This window comes from Gorilla gorilla, chromosome 6, assembly GCF_029281585.2.
Source record: "Gorilla gorilla gorilla isolate KB3781 chromosome 6, NHGRI_mGorGor1-v2.1_pri, whole genome shotgun sequence".
In the NCBI taxonomy this organism is placed as follows: domain Eukaryota; kingdom Metazoa; phylum Chordata; class Mammalia; order Primates; family Hominidae; genus Gorilla; species Gorilla gorilla.
The window spans coordinates 40,442,029-40,463,904 of NC_073230.2; the positions used below are offsets into that span (position 1 = coordinate 40,442,029).

Genomic DNA, 21,876 nt, shown 5'->3' on the forward strand with positions numbered 1-21,876 from the left:
GGTGGGGGAGGATAAGGATGGGCATTCCCAGGACAAAAAGGTTTTCTAACATGTGACCTTGCCTTCCAGCCACATCTGACTGAACTAGAGACTGCTGCTCACACTGGATGGCCAGAATGAATCAGATCATGCTTTGTGTGTATCATAGCTCAGGTGCTTATATAAGCAAACCAGTTAGGTGTTCATAGGATCTGGAATTAAGGGTAAGAATCACGGTCAAATTTATCACAATGGCAGGTCTAAATCCTGAAGATAAATGATGAGGCAGAGCCAGAGATGTGGAGTGGGTAGCTGGACTGTACAGAGAGATGCTGGCTCCTAATGTCGCAGTGCTGCTCAGATTCAGTCACCACGAGACCCAGCTCCACTGCTTCCTGTCTCGGCTTCTGAAACTTGCAGACTTGTACCTTTTACTGATGTTTTAAATGGGAGAAAATAATTTTCAGAGGTCTCAGTATTTTCTGAAGGGCAGACAAAATTTTCCCTGAAATATCTTTAGACTTAAATAATTTTTGAAAATATTCAATCTAAATAGCCACTATGACAAGGACTTTAGAATTTATATATCACAAAAGACAGGCAGACGGAGAGAAAGAAACAAGAAGAAAACAAAAAACCATGGTAGGTGCTCAATAAATATTTGTTGACTCAGTAGAGATAGTTTTGACCACAGAATTAAAAAGGTTTTGCATTTCATATTTATTATCAGTGCTTCAATATAGAATGTTTTGTAATGATTAGCAACGTTGTAAACACCACCAGGTTTTTCCAACACTAACTGCTAGTCTTTTCCAGTAAATATTTTTTCCCCAGACAAAATAACCAAACCTAACACAATTTCAAGAGATGGTGATACCATCAGCATAATAACCCAAATTACAAAAATGGCAATACTTAAAATCATGCATATTATTTCACCATTTCATAAAACTTATTTTAAAATTTCTACAAACTTTCCCAGTGTAAAAGACTCCTCAAAAACTGCATGATAACATTAAACTACAAAATTCACTTTGGAAAAGTAGGGAGTTATTTTTCTAATTTTGGCTTTAAGATTTTTTTTTTAAATGGGTTAAAAGATACGGTGAGGAGTGTGTTGAGAGAGGTGGAGAAAAGGAGCTTCCAGTCAATGCATTCACCATGTCTGAAAATACTTCAGTTATACAAAGGGAACACTTCGAGAGTAAGAATATATTATAAATAAGTCTCTCAGCAAGATGAACGGATGAACAGTTCAATTGCACCCACAGGAAAGAGGTCTTCTTGGAGAATGCTTGTTTATAGAATCTTCTGTAAAATAGAGTTGGCTACTTCTAATGATTCATCTTGTACTAAAACAATATCATAAGAGTCCATGTACTTTTCTAAAAGCTCATCCACCTAATCGAGAGAAGAACAAAAGAAAATTAACATGCAGGGCAAAGAAACAAATAATTTCAGTATGAATCTCGTTGTTAGATCTCTTGGGCAAAATGCAATAAATTAAATTCACTTTCAAAAAATCTTTGAAATGAAGAAATATTTTCAAATTCTTAAGACCCACTGACAGACATTTTTCCACATGGTAGCTTTTCTCCCCAAAATGCTCTCTCTCCAGTCCAGTGGTTTTCAAATGGGGTGATTTTGTCCACGGAACATTTAGTAATGTCTAGGGACATTTTTGGGTCTCATGGCAGGACACTGCTATCCAGCATCTAGTGGGCAGAAGACACAGAGGCCTCCTACAGAATACACATCCTCCCTTTTCCCAGTACCTATAGCATGCATCTCAACTCCTTTTTAAACATCACCAGTATAAAGAACAATCAAAATGCATGATCACAATATGTTTTGGCTGGGCATAGTGGCTCACGCCTGTTATCCCAAGCACTTTGAGAGGCCTGGAGAATCACTTGAGCCCAGGAGTTTGAAACCAGCTTGGGCAACACAGGGAGAATTCATCTCTAAAAAAAATGTAAAAATCAGCCAGGTGTAGTGGTGTGCGCCTGTAGTTGCAGCTACCTGAGGGGCTGAGGTGGGAGCATTGCTTGAGCCAGGAAGGTCGAGGCTGCAGTGAGATGTGATTGCATCACTACACTCTAGCCTCGGTAACAGAGGCTCGTCTCAAAAAAAAAAGTCTCTAAAATAACTACTTTCTCAGGTGACTATGGCAACAATTGCCTATCAAGTTTCATCCTAATATTTTCTTTGAAAAAAATTACAGATTTGTATACTTACTCTATCATTTAGATATCCAATTTTCAGAATGTGCTCAACATTGGCCACTCCATCTGCCATTCTTAAGTCTCCTTGGGAGTCTCCCAGAAGAATTATGTTACTATTGTCTTTTAGTTGATTGAAATATTCTGTATTCCTCAAGGCACCATCATGTTTGTTAAATACATGAATTAGTTCTCCTTTAAATCCTCTGAGCACCCCCTGTGAAAAATATAAATCTTTTGAACAGGCTTTAAAAATTCTATTTGTTGGATTTTCATATTTTGGAGCTCTTAATTGATGTCACTATTATTTCATCATATTTGTAAATGCATCTTTGATACTAGAGATCTCAAAGCACTTAAGTCCATCACATTCACCATAGCTAAGAAGGGCTCGGAGAAGTAAATGATTTTTTAGATACTATTTTAAATGGTAAAACAAAGGCCGGGTGCAGTGGCTCACACCTGTAATCCCAGCACTTTGGGAGGCCAAGGAGGACAGATCACTCAAGGTCAGGAGTTCAAGACCAGACTGGCCAATATGGTGCAACCCCGCCTCACTAAAATATAAAAATTAGCCAGGTTTGGTGGCACACACCTGTAGTCCCAGATACTCGGGAGGCTGAGGAAGGAGAATCGCCTGAACCCAGGAGGTGGAGGCTGCAGTGAGCCAAGATGGCACCACTGCACTCCAGCCTCGGTGACAGAGTGAGACTCTGTCTCAGAAAAAAAAGAAGGCCGGGCACAGTGGTTCACGCCTGTAATTCCAGCACTTTGGGAGGCCGAGATGGGCAGATCATGAGGTCAAGAGACCAGACCATCCTGACCAACATGGTGAAACCCCGTCTCTATTAAGAAAACAAAAATTAGCTGGGCGTGGTGGCACGCACCTGTAATCCCAGCTACTCGGAAGGCTGAGGTAGGGAGAATTGCTTGAACACGGGAGGTGGAGGTTGCTGTGAGCTAAGATCACTCCACTGAACTCTAGCCTGGGCTACAGAGCAAGACTCCCTCTCAAAAAAAAAAAAAAAAGGTAAAACAAAATGAGTTTGAAATTCAATTTTCAGTTTTTATTTTGTTTCTAACCAAAATATCCTATTTTATGTTATTTTATGTATTTCATAATATACTGCCTTGATTAGAAAACCTTATTCAAATAATGTCAGTTCTAACTCACTTCTTTTTCCAACTATGAATGTTAAGGCTTCAAAGTTGCTGCATTAAAATATTTTAAAGGAAGTTTTAGGCTATGTGTGGTGGCTCATGCCTGTAATCCCAGCACTTTGGGAGGCCAAGGTGGGAGGATCACTTGTGGTCAGGAGTTCGAGACCAACCTGGCCAACATGGTGAAACCCTATCTCTACCAAAAATACAAAAATTAGCCGGGTGTGGTGGCACATGCTTGTAATCCCAGCTACTCGAGAGGCTGAGGCAGAAGAATTGCTTGAACCCAGGAGACAGAGGTTACAATGCGCTGAGATTGTGCTACTGCACTCCAGCCTGGGCAACAGAGTGAGACTCCATCTCAAAAAAAAAAAAAAGTTTTACTACTTTTATTATTAGTCGATAGCTTGGGGAATGAAAGTTTAAGAAGGGCATATTGTTTTTAAAATATGGATATATTAACACTGAGAAGGATGGAGTCCCACAGTGGGCCTATCAGCTTGGCCTAATTTCTGGATATAGGATATATATTAAGTAACAACAAATAAATTTACATGATTAAAATATTTTCAGATTTTAAAATTATGAAGAATGATTTGATATTCTTACAGTTTCATCAAAATCCATAAAATTGGACACAACTTTGACATTGGGATGATAAACACCAGCTTGACGAATAACTTCCTCTAGTATATCGCCAATTCCAGCCGAAAATATGAACACGGGGATGCTATGTTGTTGGAGCTTATCAAAGAAATTCTCATATCCTTCTCTGTAAGATGGAGATAACAAACTGATTATTAAAGAGCAAGATATAGTTCCTTTTTACTTAGAAGCTAAAAAAGTGAAATATTCCTAGTAATTCTATGGCTCACTCATATTCTCATTTCAATATACTGCCCAAGAGGGCTGTTATTGATATCTACAATACTATAAGTTTTTCAAACAACAGTTAACTCTTTACTTTCCCTTTAACCAATTCTAATACTACAAACTAGATGTCTTTAAGCTTTCATTGAATATGAATATAAACCTACAGTTCACAATTTATACCATTTAAAAAGAAATAGGCAGGCATAGCAGTGCATGCCTATAGTCCCAGCTATTTGGGAGGTTGAGGCTTGAGGATTGCTTGAGCCCAGGAGTTCTAGTCCAGTCTGGGCAACATAGCGAGACCCTGTCTCTAAAATGAAATTTAAAAAGAGAAAACAATAGTTAAGCTACACCTTGAAAACCCCACTTAGGGGTTAAAATATGGATATATTAACACTGAGAAGGATGGAGTCCCATAGTGGGCTTATCAACTTGGCCTAACTTAATGGATATATATTGACCAACAAAAAATACATTTACATGATTAAAATATTTTCAGATTTTAAAATTATGAAGAATGACTTGATATTCTTACAGTTTCATCAAAATCCATAAAATTGAAAAGAAAAGCAGAGTGGCAGGAACTTAGATGTATTCTCGACATCTGGCATGTCTCTTTACTAAGATCTTAAGCCCTCTTCCCTTTTTTACCCTTCCTGGGCCATAGGTTAAAGAATGCTAATGTTGCCTACTAAGGAATGAAACACTTACTAGCTGTCCTCACACTTTTTCTGACAATTTATTGCTTTCCTTTTTAGAAGTAATCACCTTAAAATATAACATCATCATAAAAAAGTAACATCATCATATTTGCCTAATGAGTTGAAAATTTTACGAGGTAATAAACCACATATGTATAAATCAAGTTAAAAGGGATTTAACTTGATTAAATAGGGATTTTATCACAAAATACATAGTGGTAAGATAAGCCTGTTTAATACTGTTTATTACCACTAAGACATATGTCTTTCCTAAGTATTTTGCTAAAAAATTTTTAAATGGCCTTGGTTCAAAAATTTTAAGTCTGACATTTTTAATCTGGAGAAACAAAATACAAATTAGAACTTAAATCTCATAAGGCTCTTACTACCTACACCAAGATCTAATATGTCATTCTAAATTCCTTATCTTACCACTATGTATTTTGTGATAGGTGGCATATTTTGGATATGGTTATATAAGGAATATTCAATCTTATTTTTAAAAAGTACAACTGACTACATAAATAGCAATAATTCAAGTCTGTGAACAATAACAGCAAAAAACACCCAAGAAACTTACTTGAGCATAACGTCAGATTCTGCCACAATTTCTTTAAGTTTAGCTTTTGGTAAAGCTTGCTGAACAAGCAAACCATGTGATTTAGTATACCTGGAGTTTATGACCAAAGGAAAAAAGACTATCAATTAAGACAAACTAAAATTATTATCTTTATTACAAAGCATCCTTCCATGTGAGAAAATGTGTTCCTCATATTTGGATTTAAATTTTAGAGACTGAAGTTCATCACTAATGAATGTATACCTCATGTCTCAAAATGTGATATGCATGTTCTTACTGAGTTTCCCAGTCCTCCCAAACCCAGACTTAGCTTAAATATGTTAGTAAGGTAATGAAAGGAAACTAGCTATAAACCTTCCCTAATTCTACACATAAAAACTCAACCCAACCTATGGAAGCATAGTCCTTTCTCTGATTGCAGTAAAATGAATTAGAGCAACCCCATTTTTAAAATTTGTTTGTAGTTTGAATTTTCTACATACTGAAGATGCTACTTAGTGAACAAGAGAGAAAATCTTTGTTATGGCAAGTGTCATATATAGATTAGCCTGCTTTATGTAGAAAACACCTATAATCATAGCATCTCAGTATAAAGGGCCCTTAGACTCTCTAACCCATTACAGTTATGCAAACAGCCACTAAAAACAGAAAGAAAGAAACGAAAAGAAAAAAAGCCTAACTCTTCATCTGATACCTAAAAATACCCCTATAATATTCCTAAGTCACCTTCTTCCCTGCCTGGGTCAGCTTCTATCATGTTAGTAAGCTCATTCTCCCAGGGAAGCTTATTCCATTGCCAGAAAACTCTTAATTGCTAGACAGGCTTTTCATTTCTCACGCTGAAATCAATCTTCTTATATCTTCCAAGTCTAGTTCCAGTTCTGCTGCTACCAGTTTGTAGAGCTAAGTCTAATATCTTTTCAACATTTAATACCATAAATACAGATGAAGTATGTAACTGTTAGGTAATGGGACAATAAAGACAAATCATTCCTGGTCTCCTAAGATTTTAAAACAAGTTGTTCCTTCTCAAATCAAAGCATTTTCTATTCCTTGAAATGTTCCTCAAGTGGGAAGGCTCAAATTCCTCTGATCATTCTGGTGGACTACTCTGACTCCTTTTAAGTTTGTCATGATCTATTTTTTTTTTTTTTTTTTTGGTCACTATTGTCATGGTTTCTCTTAACAGCATTCTTCCAGAATCCGACACAGTGCTTTCAGTGTGATCTGCCTGGAATACTGCATTTTGATTAATGCAACCAAAGGTCGATTTTTGGGTAACCATATCACCTGCTGGCTCTAACTGAGTTCAGAGTCAGTTTAAATCCTCATACCTTTTCTTTACACATTAAGCCACACTTTGTTCATATACTTAAAAAGAAATTCTTGTTTTTAATTTGAGACTTAAATGCAGGACTTTTAATTTATTCCTACTGGACTTCACCTTAAATAAACAAAACAAAAGGATTCCTAAACTATTAGAGAGATCAGATAATTAGAGCTCATTTTGTTATTCAATGCTCTAACTTGCACAATTTATTAATCTGTTTGTTTGCAATACAGGCAAAAAATAAGCCATCAGTTGTAACTGCAGTGTTGTTTTATTATTTTTTTTAAATCCTCCTACTGCCTAATATACACTTACCATTCCACCATATAAGGGTACTTCTCTTCTACAGTAAGAACAGGATCAACTTCAATAGCGTAATATTTTTCCTTTAGTTGCAATAACTAGGAAGATATGAATAACTCAATCATGAAGATTACTTGAAAATAAATCTGCTTGGTTTTATAGAAAGCAAAACAATGTAAACAAGTATTTTCAACAAACTGCTTTAAAAGTTGAGCTAATGCATCAATTGAAAAAATATTTGTTGATCTTAGTTGACATGTAATCAAATATACCTGCAAAAAGCTACCTTTCTTTTGTAAAGTACTTTCAGGTGAGTAAAAACCAACAATAAAATTATCAGTACAAAAAACACTTTAGTTTTCATATAAAGGTATTAAATTTGATTCACATTTCAAATTGCATTTTGTTAAGATATACACAGACACATACATACTCAAGCAAAGTACTGAAGCAATTTCCTCATCAACTTAAAGGAGCAAAACCTACAGAAAACTGAAGTACTTTTGTTTTAAATCTCCAGTTAACGTTACAACACCAGAATACTTTGGTAATCATTTAAGAGTTTTAAATATAAGTTTTGTTGTCAAGTTACTGTGAATTTTTATCTTTAAAATATGTTTTGAATGTGTAATTCATACAGCAAACCTACTATTTACTGAGTGCTATGTGGCAGGTATGGCTGTAAGCACTTTACATCCATTCTTACTTCTGTGAATGCACCTGAAGAAATTCTCAGGCAAAAAGGGTAATGAAGTCTTTGAGTGACTATAGATTGTTGTTAGTGTTTACCTTTTTTCTACATTCATCTGTAACCAGCTTACAGTTGTCAATGATATCTAAAGATAGAAAGCAAAATAAGCATTAAAAGAAATACTCTGATTTATGCTACCACTACTATGAATAATTTGCTATAAAGTAATGGCAAAAAACTCAATTACTTTTGCACCAACCCCATACTTTTAAGTAATGCCAAGTCAACTAGCATGGTTATTATAACTTTTGGTCTCAGTGGTATAATTCACATGACATTGTTAAAGAAGCTAATGGCTTAAAATCTGAGATTCAGTGACTGCTCGCTTACATCACTGAGAAAGACAATTCAATATCTTCAAATACTATGAACTGTGTATTGATCACTTCCATTTTCTCCTTTGTAATTAAATATAAGAAACACATATGGGAAATACATTTTTTTCGTAATAAAAAGATAATAAATGCTTAACGTAAACATCTGGAAAATCCAGACCACTGTAAAGAAGAAAACAAAAATTGAATGGTAAAAGGTTTTAGCATTCAGTAATAAGTAATGAACAATATTTTAGTATATTTCCTTTCAGTCTTAAGATTTCATGTATATCAATTAGATAAGAGATCATACCAAATCTGTAATTTTGAATTTTCTTTTTCATTTCACATTGTAGTCTGCATTTTTCCATGTAATTAAAATTTCTGGTATGTGAGCAGAAAATAATTTATATCATTTCTGCAGCATTAAACTTTTTAGGTTGCTTCCAAGCATCTGCTATTAGTAATAATTTTATGTTGAGCTTAGTCACCATTATTTTTGCGAATAAAGCTTTTTTAAAAACTGCATTTGGGATTATTAGAAATTCTCCAAAGAGGACTTAATAGGGCAAAGGATATGAAGATTTTTAGTGTTTTTTTTTTTTTTCTTTTTGAGACAGGGTCTTGTTTTGTTATCCAGGCTGGAGTGCAGTGGTGCGATTATGGCTCACTATAGACTCGCCCTCCCAGGCTCAAGGATCCTCTCAGCCTCCCAAGTGAGTAGCTGGGACCACAGGCATGCCACAATGCCCAGCTAATTTTTTATTTTTTGTAAGAAAAGGTCTTATTATGTTGCTCAGGCTGGTCTCAAACTCCTGGGCTCAAGTGATTATTCCACCTCCACCTCCCAAAGTGCTGGGATTACAGGCGTGAGCCACTGTGCCTGGCGATTTTTAGCATTTTTTTAATACAAGTTATCAAAATAATTTTTCTTTTCCTTTTTTATTTTTTTTTTGAGATGAAGTTTCACTCTGTTGCCCATGCTGGAGCAGTGGTGCAATCTTGGCTCACTGCAAACTCCACCTCCCGGGTTCAAGTGATTCTCCTGCCTCAGCCTCCTGAGTAGCTGGGATTACAGGTGCCCGCCACCATGCCCAGCTAATTTTTGTATTTTTAGTAGAGACAGGGTTTCATCATTTTGGCCAGGCTGGTCTTGAACTCCTGACTGCAAATGATCTGCCCGCCTCAGCTTCCCAAAATGCCGAGATTACAGGCATGAGTGACCGCACCCAGCCCCAAAATAATTTTTCAATTTACCCATGTACTAAAAGCAAATGAGAGAGTTCATTTCACCGTTTCCCTGTCAGGTTGAAGAGTGTTATTTTAAAAACTCACAGCCAAGTTGGAAAACAAAAAAGACATTAAAATTTGGTAAAATTCCTAGAAAACAAAGTATTTGATAAATGGTGTTTCTTCAGGTTAACCCAAAGTTTACAACCTATTTAAATATTTCTTGAATAATGAATAGACCATATTTGGCAAGAAATATTTCAGGAGTCTCTGATTCCCTTTGCTACCAAAACCATACATGAAAATAACCATTTATATAATATGGGAAAAAAAAACCTCAAAAATATAATAAGAAAAAGCAGGTCTCCTCACTGTCAATGTCCAAGAAGAATTTTAAAAACCCAGTTATCTCACAGGTAATATAAAGAGGATCTTAAAATAATGATGACATGCTTTTGTGAATTTGTTTACAAATATCACACTTACTATGACATGTTGGGCATCTTTTCCCTTTATATGAAAATCTACTGAGTGTCATATCAAAGTCTGTTATTATCTGTAAGAAAAGAGTGAAATGCATTATTGTAAACATAGCCCACATGGCCAGCAATTCTCTGTGCTACCCAAACACATACTTCATGCTTTCCTAGATGCATAGGACTGTGCTCAGTCTCTGGTCCACACTGTTAACTTATTCTCTTTACATTGAATTTTCTCATGCCGTTCCTTTATAAAGTCCTGGGAATAATCTGAACTACAAAGTGCTACCTTGAGTGCCCTAGTGTTTTCACCAAATAAATCTGATTCATAATTCAGCCATAAAAAACAAAGAGATGCTGTCATCTGCAGCAACATGGGCGAGCCTGGAGGTCATTATCTTAAGTGAAATAAGACAGGCACAGAAAGACAAATATTATATGTTCTTACTCATATGTGAAAACTTAAAAAGTTGATCTCATGGAAACAGAGAGTAGAAAGACGGTTACCAGAGTCTGGGAAGGGTGGGAGGGTTGGTGAGATAAAGAACAGCTGGTTAATGGTTATGAAAATACTGTTAGAAGGAATAAGTTCTAGTGTTTACACAGTGGAATGACTATAGTAAACAGTATTTTATTGTGTATTTCAAAACAGCTAGAAGAAAAGATTTAGAATGTTCCCAAAACAAAGAATAAATATTAGAAGTGGCAGATATCCTAATTACCCTGATTTGATTATTGCACATTTTATATACATTTGAAAATATCACATATACCCCATATACATATACAGTTATTATGTATCGACTTTAAAAATTGAAAAAATCCAGCCAGGCACGGTGGCTCATGCCTGGAATCCCAGCACTTTGGGAGGCCGAGGCGGGGAGATCACTCGAGGTCAGGAGTTTGAGATCAGCCTGGCCAAGATGGTAAAACCTTGTCTCTACTAAAAATACAAAAATAGCCAGGTGTGGTGGCATGTGCCTGTAATCCCAGCTACTCAGGAAGCTGAGGCAGGAGAATCACTTGAACCTGGGAGGCGCAGGTTGCAGTGAGCTAAGATCATGCCACTGCACTCCAACCTGGGCGACAGAATAAGACTCCATCTCGAAAAAATAAAACAAAATTAAATAAATAAATAAAAATAAAAATTTGAAAAAATCTGATTAATTGGTATGGGAATTTGCAATTGCAGGTGATATGGCTACTCTTCTCACTAGAGATTTTCGACCAACTTGGTCAATGCACAAAAATGCAGTGGAAGCAATTCAACTATATGAAGCTCTTAGTTACTGATACCATTACATGCTGGATTTAACTTGCTTATTTAAACTATACCAATGAATGAATGCACATTGAAATAGCTGGCCAGCTCTTGAAACTTAGGAGACTGGGTTAAATATTATTTTTCAGAAATGTTTTAAAAAAGGAATAATTTTATTTTTTACAGAATATCCAGACTGTTGATTTAATTTACATGTAACACATTCCTTTAAAACAGAGACAACTTTTTAAAAACTCAATTATCCCCGTAATAAGGTTGTATCTTAATCTGAACTACTATGATTAAAACATGAAAGAGCAGCATAAAACTATACACTTTTAAATATTATCCTTAAAATGGTTTAATCTTTGTACACAGCATGAGTTAGCTTAGTACTTAAGACTAATACAAACTTAAGAGTATTTCAGGGTTATTAACTTTTGTTTTTCCAATAGGGTATTCTGTCTGTTTTAGAACAACTCAAGATATATATTTTCTGGATTTTATATTCCTAAAGGATAGGCAAAAACTGTCTACCTAAACTTGCTGTACTCAGATTTTATCAAACAGGAGATGAATGAGTCGGCTTTAACATTAAAAATAAAATAAGGCTGGGCCATGATGGCTCACGCCTGTAATCCCAGCACTTTGGGAGGCCGAGGTGGATTGATCACTTGAGGCCAGGAGTTTGAGATCAGCCTGGCCAACATGGCGAAACCCTGTCTCTACTAAAAATATAAAAATTAGCTGGGTGTGGTGGCAGGCACCTGTAATCCCAGCTGCTCTGGAAGCTGAGGAGGGAAAACTGCTTGAACCGGGAAGCAGAGGTTGCAGTGAGCTGAGATCGTGCCACTGCACTCCAGCCTGAGCAACAGAGTAATACTCAGTCTCAAAAAACAAAAAAATTAGCTGGTTGTGGTGGCTGGCACCTGTAATCCCAGCTGCTCGGGGAGGCGGAGGTACGAGAATTGCCTGAACCCAGGAGGAGCAGGTTGCAGTGAGCCAGGATTGCGCCACTGCACTCCAGGCTGGGCAACAGAGTGAGACTCCATCTCAAGAGAAAAAAAAAAAAAAAAGAAGCCTTCATTATTAAGCTTTTATTTTTGGAGTGCAGTGGCATGATCTCAACTCACTGCAACCTCTGCCTCCCGGGGTTAAGTGATTAGCCTGCCTCAGCCTCCCAAGTAGCTGGGATTACAGGCATGCACCACCAGGCCCGGCTAATTTTTGTATTTTTAGTAGAGACAGAGTTTCACCATGTTGGCCAGGCTGGTCTCGAACTCCTGACCTCAGCCTTGTCCACCCGCCTCGGCCTCCCAAAGTGCTAGGATTACAGGTGTGAGCCACTATGCCCGGCCATTTTTTTTTTTTTAATAGAGATGGGGTCTCACTATGTTGCCCAGGCTGGTCTCAAACTCCTGGGCTCAAGTGATCCTCCTGCTTCAGTCTCCCAAAGTGCTGGAATTACAGGCATGAGCCACCACACACAGCCAAGGCTTCTTGATAATTATTCACCTGAAGTTTGGCAGCTCCTCCTTTGATAAGACCACAGATAATTTCTTCTACTCTTGTAGGGTTCTTGATTCGAACTGAACTTTTCTGGAATTCTGGCATCTAAAAGTAAAAGAAAATTAATTGATTAGTTTTCATTCTTCTTTCCCCAGGTTCCTTTGATACCAAGCAGAAACCTGTCTTATTTAAAGACACAAAAATGTTAAGGCATTATTTTTAAAAAGCAAGCCACCACATCAAATTACCATTTATTTATTTTAGTATTACTTTTTTAGAGATGCGGTCTTGTTTTGTCACCCAGGCTGGAGTGCAGTGGCACAATCCTAGCTCACCGTAGCCTCAAACTCCTGGGCTCAAATGATCCTCCCATCTCAGCCTCCTGAGTAGGTAGAAGGCATGCGCCATCATACCCAGCTAATTTTTAAAATTTTCTGTAGAAGTGAGTGAGGTCTTGCTTTGTTGCTCAGGCTGATCTTGAACTCCTGGACTCATGCAATCCTCCCATCTTGGCCTTCCAAAGTCCTGGGATTAAAAGTGTGGGACACCAAGCCCAGCTCCCACATTACCATTTATACACACAAAAATACTTAAAACTTATCAGTATTTTCCAGCTACAGAGTAAGATAAAACTACATTTGTGATTCAATTGCTTTATCAGAAAGTATATATCTTTTTCTAAGTATAAAAGCAATGCACGCTTACCACAGAAATAATAGTAAAAACATAAAAAAGACAATAAAAACTGCCTGGAGTTCAACTACGTGAAGATAAACAAGTAACATTTAAATTTATTTTCTATTAGTTTCATTTCTGTGATTTTCTATTAGTTTCATTTCTGGGTTGTGATGCAATCCAGAGAGAGCCCAGAAATCATATTTTAACCATGAATACCCCAGCAGCTACCCCTCGATTGATTAATTTTTCTAAAAATCTTAAGATGACTCCCATTAAGCCTCCATTTTATATAATACAGTAACTAAACTTCCACCCTAATACTAATATAATACCTTGAGCATATCCCTCTGAAACATGCATATATACGCATATAGTTTTAGCTCACCCTCATTATATACTTTTGCATCTGGCTTTTATGAATTAATACATACATTTAGCTTGCCTACATATTTATATTTTAAAATGTTCCTGAGCAGAAAGGAAGCAATTATCACAATTATTCCCCCAAAAGTTTATCTTTGTATAATTAAAATACATTTAAAATATTTTAAATTTGAAAAGCTGCTTCAAGATCTTTGCTCTTTTTATTGTACTATTTTCCAAATAATATACTGTTCTTGGCACATATTTTACAATAGATTTATTTCAAATTGAGATAACTGCCAAAAAGTATTGTGCCAGGCACAGTGGCACATGCCTGTAATCCCAGCTACTTGGAAGCTGAGGATCACTGGAGCCCAGGAGTTTGAGACCAGCCTGGGCAACATAGCAAGACCCATCTAAAAAAATGGGTGTAGGCTGCTACTACAGAGTTATGAAGACTTTAGGGTTGCTCAACAATTTAATCTTAAGTATTATTTCTTGTTACTAGCTACTTTATCACAAATAGAATGAAACTGATTAGAGGAAAAATCAGTACAAACTCATAGCACATGTACAATACAACTAGCAGGATAAAATTATGCCTCATTTTATAGTCAGTTATACAGCATAGGCCATAATAGTACCTCAAACCCAAGTTCTATACTGGTTTGTATTGGATAATCTTTATTTATATGTTTTTATTCTGGGTATGTTATTAGTAATATTAACATAGTTCATGTGTGTCATGGACATGGTTACAAAAATTCCCTGGACCTTCTATCTTTGCTACGAGAGAATCTCACCACGTAAATCTATCAGATGCTGTGTTGTTCCTACATAATGGGCAAGAGTAGAAAAATCAGAAAAAGGATAGACTGTCTTCCAAAGACTGGAAGATGATAACGAAAGCGTAGAGGAAAGAGGCCGGGCACAGTGGCTCACGCCTGTAATCCCAGCACTTCAAGAGGTCGAGGTGGGCAGATCACGAGGTCAGGAGATCGAGACCATCCTGGCTAACATGGTGAAACACTGTCTCTACTAAAAACATAAAAAATTAGCTGGGCGTGGTGGCGGGTGCCTGTAGTCCCAGCTAGTTGGGAGGCTGAGGCAGGAGAATGGTGTAAACCCGGGAGGCGGAGCTTGAAAAAAAAAAGAAAGTGTAGAGAAAAGACAAGTGCTAACATTAAAATTTTCTCCATGGATGAAAGATCTACCACCTACAATATATTTAATTTTAAAAAGCCATATTTAAGTAGGATGACCTGCAATGCAACTAACCTTGATGTAGTAATCCTTTTAACTCAACTGGATGAGTTTCAACGGCTTAAAGGTTATCTATGTATTTTATAGTGATTTTTCAATAGATGGAAAGGCAGATAGGCACTGGTTCCTATTTTTTTTTCATACATTAACCCATTCACTCGCCTAACCAATATTTACCATGTGTCTACTTTGTGCCACACACTCTTGCTAAATGCTAGGGATATGATGATGAGTAGTATTTACTCTGCTTTTCTGCTGAGTTTTAGGAACCACTGCTGTTTCGGAATATCACTTCTGTAACTCCCTTACAAATACCTCAGCTAGTAAGTTTATCTCTTGACAACTAATTTCTGTTCTTACCTCAGCCCTAACTGGCAGACGCACAGCAATCAGCATATGTTTGATTCAATAACCAATCCATTATGGTGAAAGCAACACAGGATATATATCATAGACTATTTTTTCACCAAAAAAATTAAATATTCGATTTCACTGTACCCATACTAAGATGTCTTACCTCAGACAAATCACAACTTCAAGTTTTTGATAACGGATAGGAGAATCACACCAACACCACTTTGAAGAAGGCTGGTTTCTGCTACACTAATAAATGTAAGATTGGTTTATTTTATTTTTATAGAGATAAGGTCTTGCTGTGTTGCCCAGGCTGGTCTCAAACTCCTGGGCTCAAGCGATCTCCCCGCTTCAGCCTCCCAAAGTGCTGGGATTACAGGTGTAAGCCACCATGCCCAGCCAATACTGGTTTACTTTAAATCACAATGGATGAAAGAGAACCGGTAGCTAAAGGCATTGGTGGCTCCTGTACAACATACAACCATTCATTTTCATTGTGTATTCATAAGTAGTGAGTACACAAATGGCACGGGAGTAAAATAATGATGAAATAGGTACAAGAAATATAAAAACGACCATTCTATCTGTCTTGGGTTATATAGTATACTATACTCCTCTCCTGCAATACACAATTAATGTCACTGATCTATATGAGAAATACTTCACAAGAACTTGAGATATGGGGTATTTTACTCAAATACTTTATAATATAGCCTAAGAAAGAGAATCAAAGACTCCTGTATGGAATATGTCAAAGAGTATCATAATATAAGCACACTGTAGAAGTATGATGAAATACATCACATACTTTTTGTTGTGGTGGTTGTTGTTGAACATGCTCCAACTGTTGCATGAGATCACATACTTTTGTTACCTCCACAAAGTCCTTCTGTCTATATCCCTCTTAGAAAAACACAGACTTGGTTTGGTGGCATATAAATAATGATACTTCAAATTTGAAGGGCAAGGTATTTTGAATTGTCTGAAAAAATTTCAATTATGATACAATTTTATGAAAAAGAAATAAGAAGCTAAAAATTTCCATCATTTGTGATAAAAAGAGAACAAATTCATTTTATGGTAAAGCCACAGTGTAAAATGTTGGGGAGGGAGCAATGCCTTCCTGAAAAGAATCAGGGTATGTTGGTTGATTGATGCCAATCTGAATCAACACCAAAAATGATTAAGAAAGACCTAAAATTCATTTATTTTGACCAATACTTAATATATTTATAGAGATGAAATGGATTTCAAAGTTATGCCATTTTATCCACAACTCAATTGTTTAATATTAGATTTGATATGATCTTGTGGATACACTGGGATAAGATAAAAATGAGAAGCTCTGGCCGGGCGCGGTGGCTCAGGCCTGTAATCCCAGCACTTTGGGAGGCTGAGGCGGGCGGATCACGAGGTCAGGAGATCGAGACCACCCTGGCTAACACGGTGAAACCCCCGTCTCTACTAAAAATACAAAAAATTAGCCAGGCGAGGTGGCGGGCGCCTGTAGGCCCAGCTACTCTGGAGGCTGAGGCAGGAGAATGGCATGAACCCCAGGGGGCGGAGCCTGCAGTGAGCCGAGATCGCGCCACTGCACTCCAGCCTGGGCGACAGCGAGACTCTGCCTCAAAAAAAAAAAAAAAAAAAAGAGAAGCTCCATAGTACAGTTACCAAATTTCTGGGTGTGGCTTGGTATCATCAATCCAATGATAATATTCCAGACTAGGGATAATCCTAATTTCCAGGATGAGATTATGACAACTTCAAAGTTTAATTCTGTTTGAACTAGATTTCAAATTATATTAAATTTTGATTAAAAAAGAAAACACGGCCGGGCATGGTGGCTCATGCCTGTAATCCCAGCACTTTAGGAGGCTGAGGCAGGAGGATCACTTAGGCTCAGCAGCTCGAGACCAGGCTGGGCAACGTGGCAAAACCCCGTCTCTACAAACAATACAAAAATTAGCCGGGCATGGTGGTGCACATCTGTAGTCCCAGATACTCGGAGGCTAAGGTGGGAGGATTGCCTGAGCCTGGGAGGCAGAGGTTGCAGTGAGCTGACATCATGCCACTGCACTCCAGCCTGGGTGACACAGTGAGACCCTGTCTCAAAAAATAAATAAATAAATAAAAAGATTTTGTATTAAAAAACACACATAAATACATTCTATTTAAAATAATGAATTACTATTCTTAAACTAAAAATAAAAAACAAAATAAACTAAGGGTTATACAATCCACAATGTACAGAGAAAACAATTCATATTTTAACCAAGACTAAAAAAATTACTTGTACTTTTAATTTATAAATATGTATGTTCATCTATATGAGTTTCATTTATTTATTATTTTTAAAATTTATTTTTGGCCGGGCACGGTGGCTGATGCCTGGAATCCCAGCACTTTGGGAGGCCAAGGCCAGCGGATCACCTAAGGTCAGGAGTTCAAGACCAGCCTGGCCAACATAGTGAAACCCTGTCTCTATTAAAAATACAAAAATTACTCAGGCATGGTAGCACATGCCTGTAATCCCAGCTACTCTGGAGGGTGAGACAGGAGAATCGCTTGAACCCGGGAGGCGGAGGTTGCAGTGAGCCGAGATGGCACCACTGTACTCTAGCCCAAGTGACAGAGCGAGACTCTGTCTCAAAAACAAACAAAAAAAGGCCAGGCACAGTGGCTCATGCCTCTAATACCACCACTTTGGGAGGCCAAGGCAGGCAGATCACCAGAGGTCGGGAGTTCGAGATCAGCCTGGGTAACATGGTGAAACCCCATCTCTACTAAATATACAAAATTAGCTGGGCATGGTGGCATACACCTGTAATCCTGTTACTTGGGAGGCTGAGGCAAGAGAATTGCTTGAACCCGGGAGGCGGAGGTTGCAGTGAGCCAGGATTTCGCCACTGCACTCCAAGCCTGGGTGACAGAGTGAGACTCGGTCTCCAAAAAAAAAAAAAAAAAATTACTTTTATGTTTTTTTTTTTTTATTTTTTGAGGCAGGGTCTTGCTCTGTCACCCAGGCTGGAGGGCAGTGGCGTGATCTTGGCTTACTCCAACTTTCCCTCCTGGGCTCAGGTGATCCCCCCACCTCAGACTCTCAAGTAACTGGGACTACAGGGGCTCACCACCACCCTCGGCTGATTTTTGCATTTTTTTGTAGAAACAGGGTTTTGTAGTGTTGCCCAGGCTGGTCTTGAACTCCTGGACTCAAGCAATCTGCCTGCCTCAGCATCCCAAAGTGTTGGGATTACAGGCATCAGCCACTGCACCTGACCTATTTTAAAATTTTTGAGACAAGGTCTCACTCTGTCACCCAGGATGGAGTGCAGTAGCGTGATCACAGCTCACTGCAGACTTGACCTCCTGGGCTCAACAGATCCTCCCACCTTAGCCTCCAGAGTAGCTGGGACTACAGGCATCTGCCACTATGCCCAGGTAATTTTTTAATTTTTGTAGAGACGGGTCTCACTATGTTGCCCAGGCTGGTCTCAAACTCCTGAGCTCAAGCGATCCTCTCGCCTTGGCCTCCCAAAATGCTGGGATTACAGGCATGAGCCACAGTGCCCAGCCTCAGTGAATTTTAAATCACCTTAGTATTATCCTACATTTTTCTGTAAATAGCCCACATAAAAATCAGTTTGAATCACTTAAGAAATTCCAGTCAGATATTCTCAGAGAAATATTCTTTCTTGGTTTTCCATTGTTTATATTTGGTAGCAACAAAAGACTTCATTACTGCAGTGGTACAAAGAAGTAGGCACTAGAGTTTTTATCCAACTACACAGAAAGTATAGATTTAAAGCCACCTATTCAAACTGGTACATTTACCCCCACACATAGATGATTCTCAGATTTATTTGGAAGATTATGCACTACTAAATTTTAGTAATAGCGATTTCCCTTGCCTATTACATATTTGGTCTGTTTCTACATTAAGATAGTGTAGGCCAAATTCTTTCATTCCTTCACCACATATTAAGTATAAGACAGTGTGTGAAGCCGCTCTGTAAGAGATATATAAAATATAAATCTTACACTCAAGGTGCATATTCTCTAATGTGGATTAAAAAATAGAAACCCAAATAATTAATACATTGCCAAGATGTCCAGATAAAATGTAAGAGGAATAGAAGAAACAAAGATTTCTTCTTCTGGGGTCAAAGGAGGAAGAGTCAACAGAGGTAGGCTCTGGAAGAGAAACAGGATTTAGATATGCTGAGATTAGGGAGGAATCAAAGTGCAGGGTCTAATATGGGAAAAAGAGAAATAGCTCTGTTTGTATAGTACTTGAGTGTACACAGAGAAGTGTGCATGTAAAAAGTCTGGACAGAGAGATCTGAATCCTGTTCATGAGAAGTGAAGAATAACATGCTATAAAGTTGTCAATATAAAATACATATATATATATATATATTTTTTTTTTTTTTTTTTTTTTGAGACGGAGTCTCGCACTGTCACCCAGACTGGAGTGCAGTGGCGCCATCTCAGCTCACTGCAAGCTCCGCCTCCTGGGTTCATGTCATTCTCCTGCCTCAGCCTCCCGAGTAGCTGGGACTACAGGTGCCCGCCACCACGCCTGGATAATTTTTTTGTATTTTTAGTAGGGACGGGGTTTCACCATGTTAGCCAGGATGGTCTCGATCTCCTGACCTCATGATCTGCCCGCCTCGGCCTCTCAAAGTGCTGGGATTACAGGCGTGAGCCACCGCGCCCGGCCAGACCTATCAATATTTTTAGGAAAGCAAACCCAAGGTAAAAATTGTGTAAATTAATGCAATAATAGTTAAAAAAAATCTTTTGGCTTGTTTTCCTTCCAACAGTCTGAACAACTGTGGAGTGAATACACTGCTACTTGCCTCCACAGACACCTTCTAGAGGGCTCTAGGACCCAAGTAACAACATTATACAAAGAGGATTAACATTGTTTATATGTCAGGGAATTCCTATACTGCTTGTGTTCACGTAAGTTAAAAAAAAAGTCAACCCAAACAAGAAAATAAGTTTTAGACTGGTTTAATTCTATGTATCAAAGAGATATGCTCAATTCCAATGAATCAAGTGCCAATCCTTCAATGGATAGAAAGAGCTGTTATTAGGTTGAACCATATAAAACTGGCAATATTGGACTATATTTGACATATAAAAACAATTTCATACGCTTCAACCTAAGAGCAATAACTAAACTGACGATGACTTAATCACCATTTTGAGTCAACTTTCACCTTTGATCCTACACTGGTTGAGGGAAAGATGAACAAGAGATTTATTAAGTGTGACAAAATGCTGTGTCACGCTCTAGTTTATAGGCCAGAAAAAAGCTAGAGAGAAAGAGAAAGCTGAAAAAATAAATGGAACAGAAGAGGAGGCATAACAATAATAAGAACACAAAGAGAAAACAAGAGATCATGAGGCAGTTGTTCCCTTTAAAAGAAAGGATTATTTTTAATTGTTGTTTTTAAGATTTTATCACTGTGAATATGGAGAACAGATGTAATTTCTTTCCACACATGCAAATAAATATGCCAGTTACACAGTTAAAACACTCACTAATGTAATAGAGTAGATTAATATTTAATGAATGTTTAATCTGTGGTTACTAGGAACTTTACGTTTTCATTGAGTATGAATAATAACACACAGTTGGTGGTTTCACACCCATTTCTTAAAGGTAAGATTACTGCTCTCATTCAGGGCTATAGAAGCTAATAAGGAATGAGTTAAGTTTTTTTTTTTTTTTTTTTCTGAGACGGAATCTCGCTCTGTCGCCCAGGCTGGAGTGCAGTGGCGCAATCTTGGCTCACTGCAACCTTCGCCTCCCGGGTTCAAGCCATCCTCCTGCCTCAGCCTCCAGAGCAGCTGGGACTACAGGAGCTTGTTACCATGCCCGGCTAATTTTTTGTATTTTTAGTAGAGATGGGGTTTCACTGTATTAGCCAGGATGGTCTCGATCTCCTGACCTGGTGATCCGCCCGCCTTGGCCTCCCAAAGTGCTGGGATTACAGGCACCCGGCCGGAATGAGTTAAGATATGAAGCCAGTTCTGACTCCAAAGCCTGTACATTTCCTATCTCATCCTAGTATATATAATGCAACTCTATTGTCATGCAAGTAAGTATTTAAAAAATTTCTGAATGCTTGTCATTTAAATTTGGAAACCTACAATAATGTATTTCACACTGTACGATTTAAGTGTGTTATTGCTGAGCAAAGAAAATTTAGCGTAAAAAGGAATAGGGGAAACATTTTATATTCTGAGAAGCACGACAATGTGCATTAGATTTCAAGCAAAAACATTTTAAAGATAATTTGAAATTCAATTCAATAAGTATTTGAGGTTTATTTTGTGATGCACTGCGAAGAAAGAGTTGTATAAAATTTCAGTCCCATAATTATCTCGTTAGAGACAGAGGTAAAAGTGGTGAAGATTTACCATTAATAAATGGAACTGGAAATAGGCAAATACCCACCATTTTCACATGTACGGCAGACTCTTGATTAGTCATTTCTTGGTTATCCAATCTTC

The 21,876-nt window shown here is 37.7% G+C and overlaps 1 protein-coding gene across 4 annotated transcripts in view; it reads right to left on the reverse strand.

Moving 5' to 3' along the window:
* Nucleotides 1-675: 675 nt before the first annotated feature.
* Nucleotides 676-21,876, reverse strand: part of NT5C3A (5'-nucleotidase, cytosolic IIIA) — a 47,989-nt gene continuing 26,788 nt past the window's right edge. For 2 of the 4 annotated variants that reach the window (XM_063708096.1, XM_019030894.4), the window contains exons 2-10: nucleotides 21,821-21,875; nucleotides 12,700-12,798; nucleotides 9,931-10,000; nucleotides 7,939-7,985; nucleotides 7,162-7,247; nucleotides 5,517-5,606; nucleotides 3,972-4,134; nucleotides 2,218-2,418; nucleotides 676-1,380 (exon numbers count right to left, since the gene is read on the reverse strand). In XM_063708096.1, the coding sequence (XP_063564166.1) occupies nucleotides 1,279-1,380; nucleotides 2,218-2,418; nucleotides 3,972-4,134; nucleotides 5,517-5,606; nucleotides 7,162-7,247; nucleotides 7,939-7,985; nucleotides 9,931-10,000; nucleotides 12,700-12,798; nucleotides 21,821-21,856 (894 nt within the window). In that variant the 5' untranslated portion in view covers nucleotides 21,857-21,875 and the 3' untranslated portion in view covers nucleotides 676-1,278. The remainder of the gene's footprint in view (nucleotides 1,381-2,217; nucleotides 2,419-3,971; nucleotides 4,135-5,516; nucleotides 5,607-7,161; nucleotides 7,248-7,938; nucleotides 7,986-9,930; nucleotides 10,001-12,699; nucleotides 12,799-21,820; nucleotide 21,876) is intronic. The other 2 variants (XM_055347527.2, XM_019030892.2) reach the window with 2 other exon arrangements.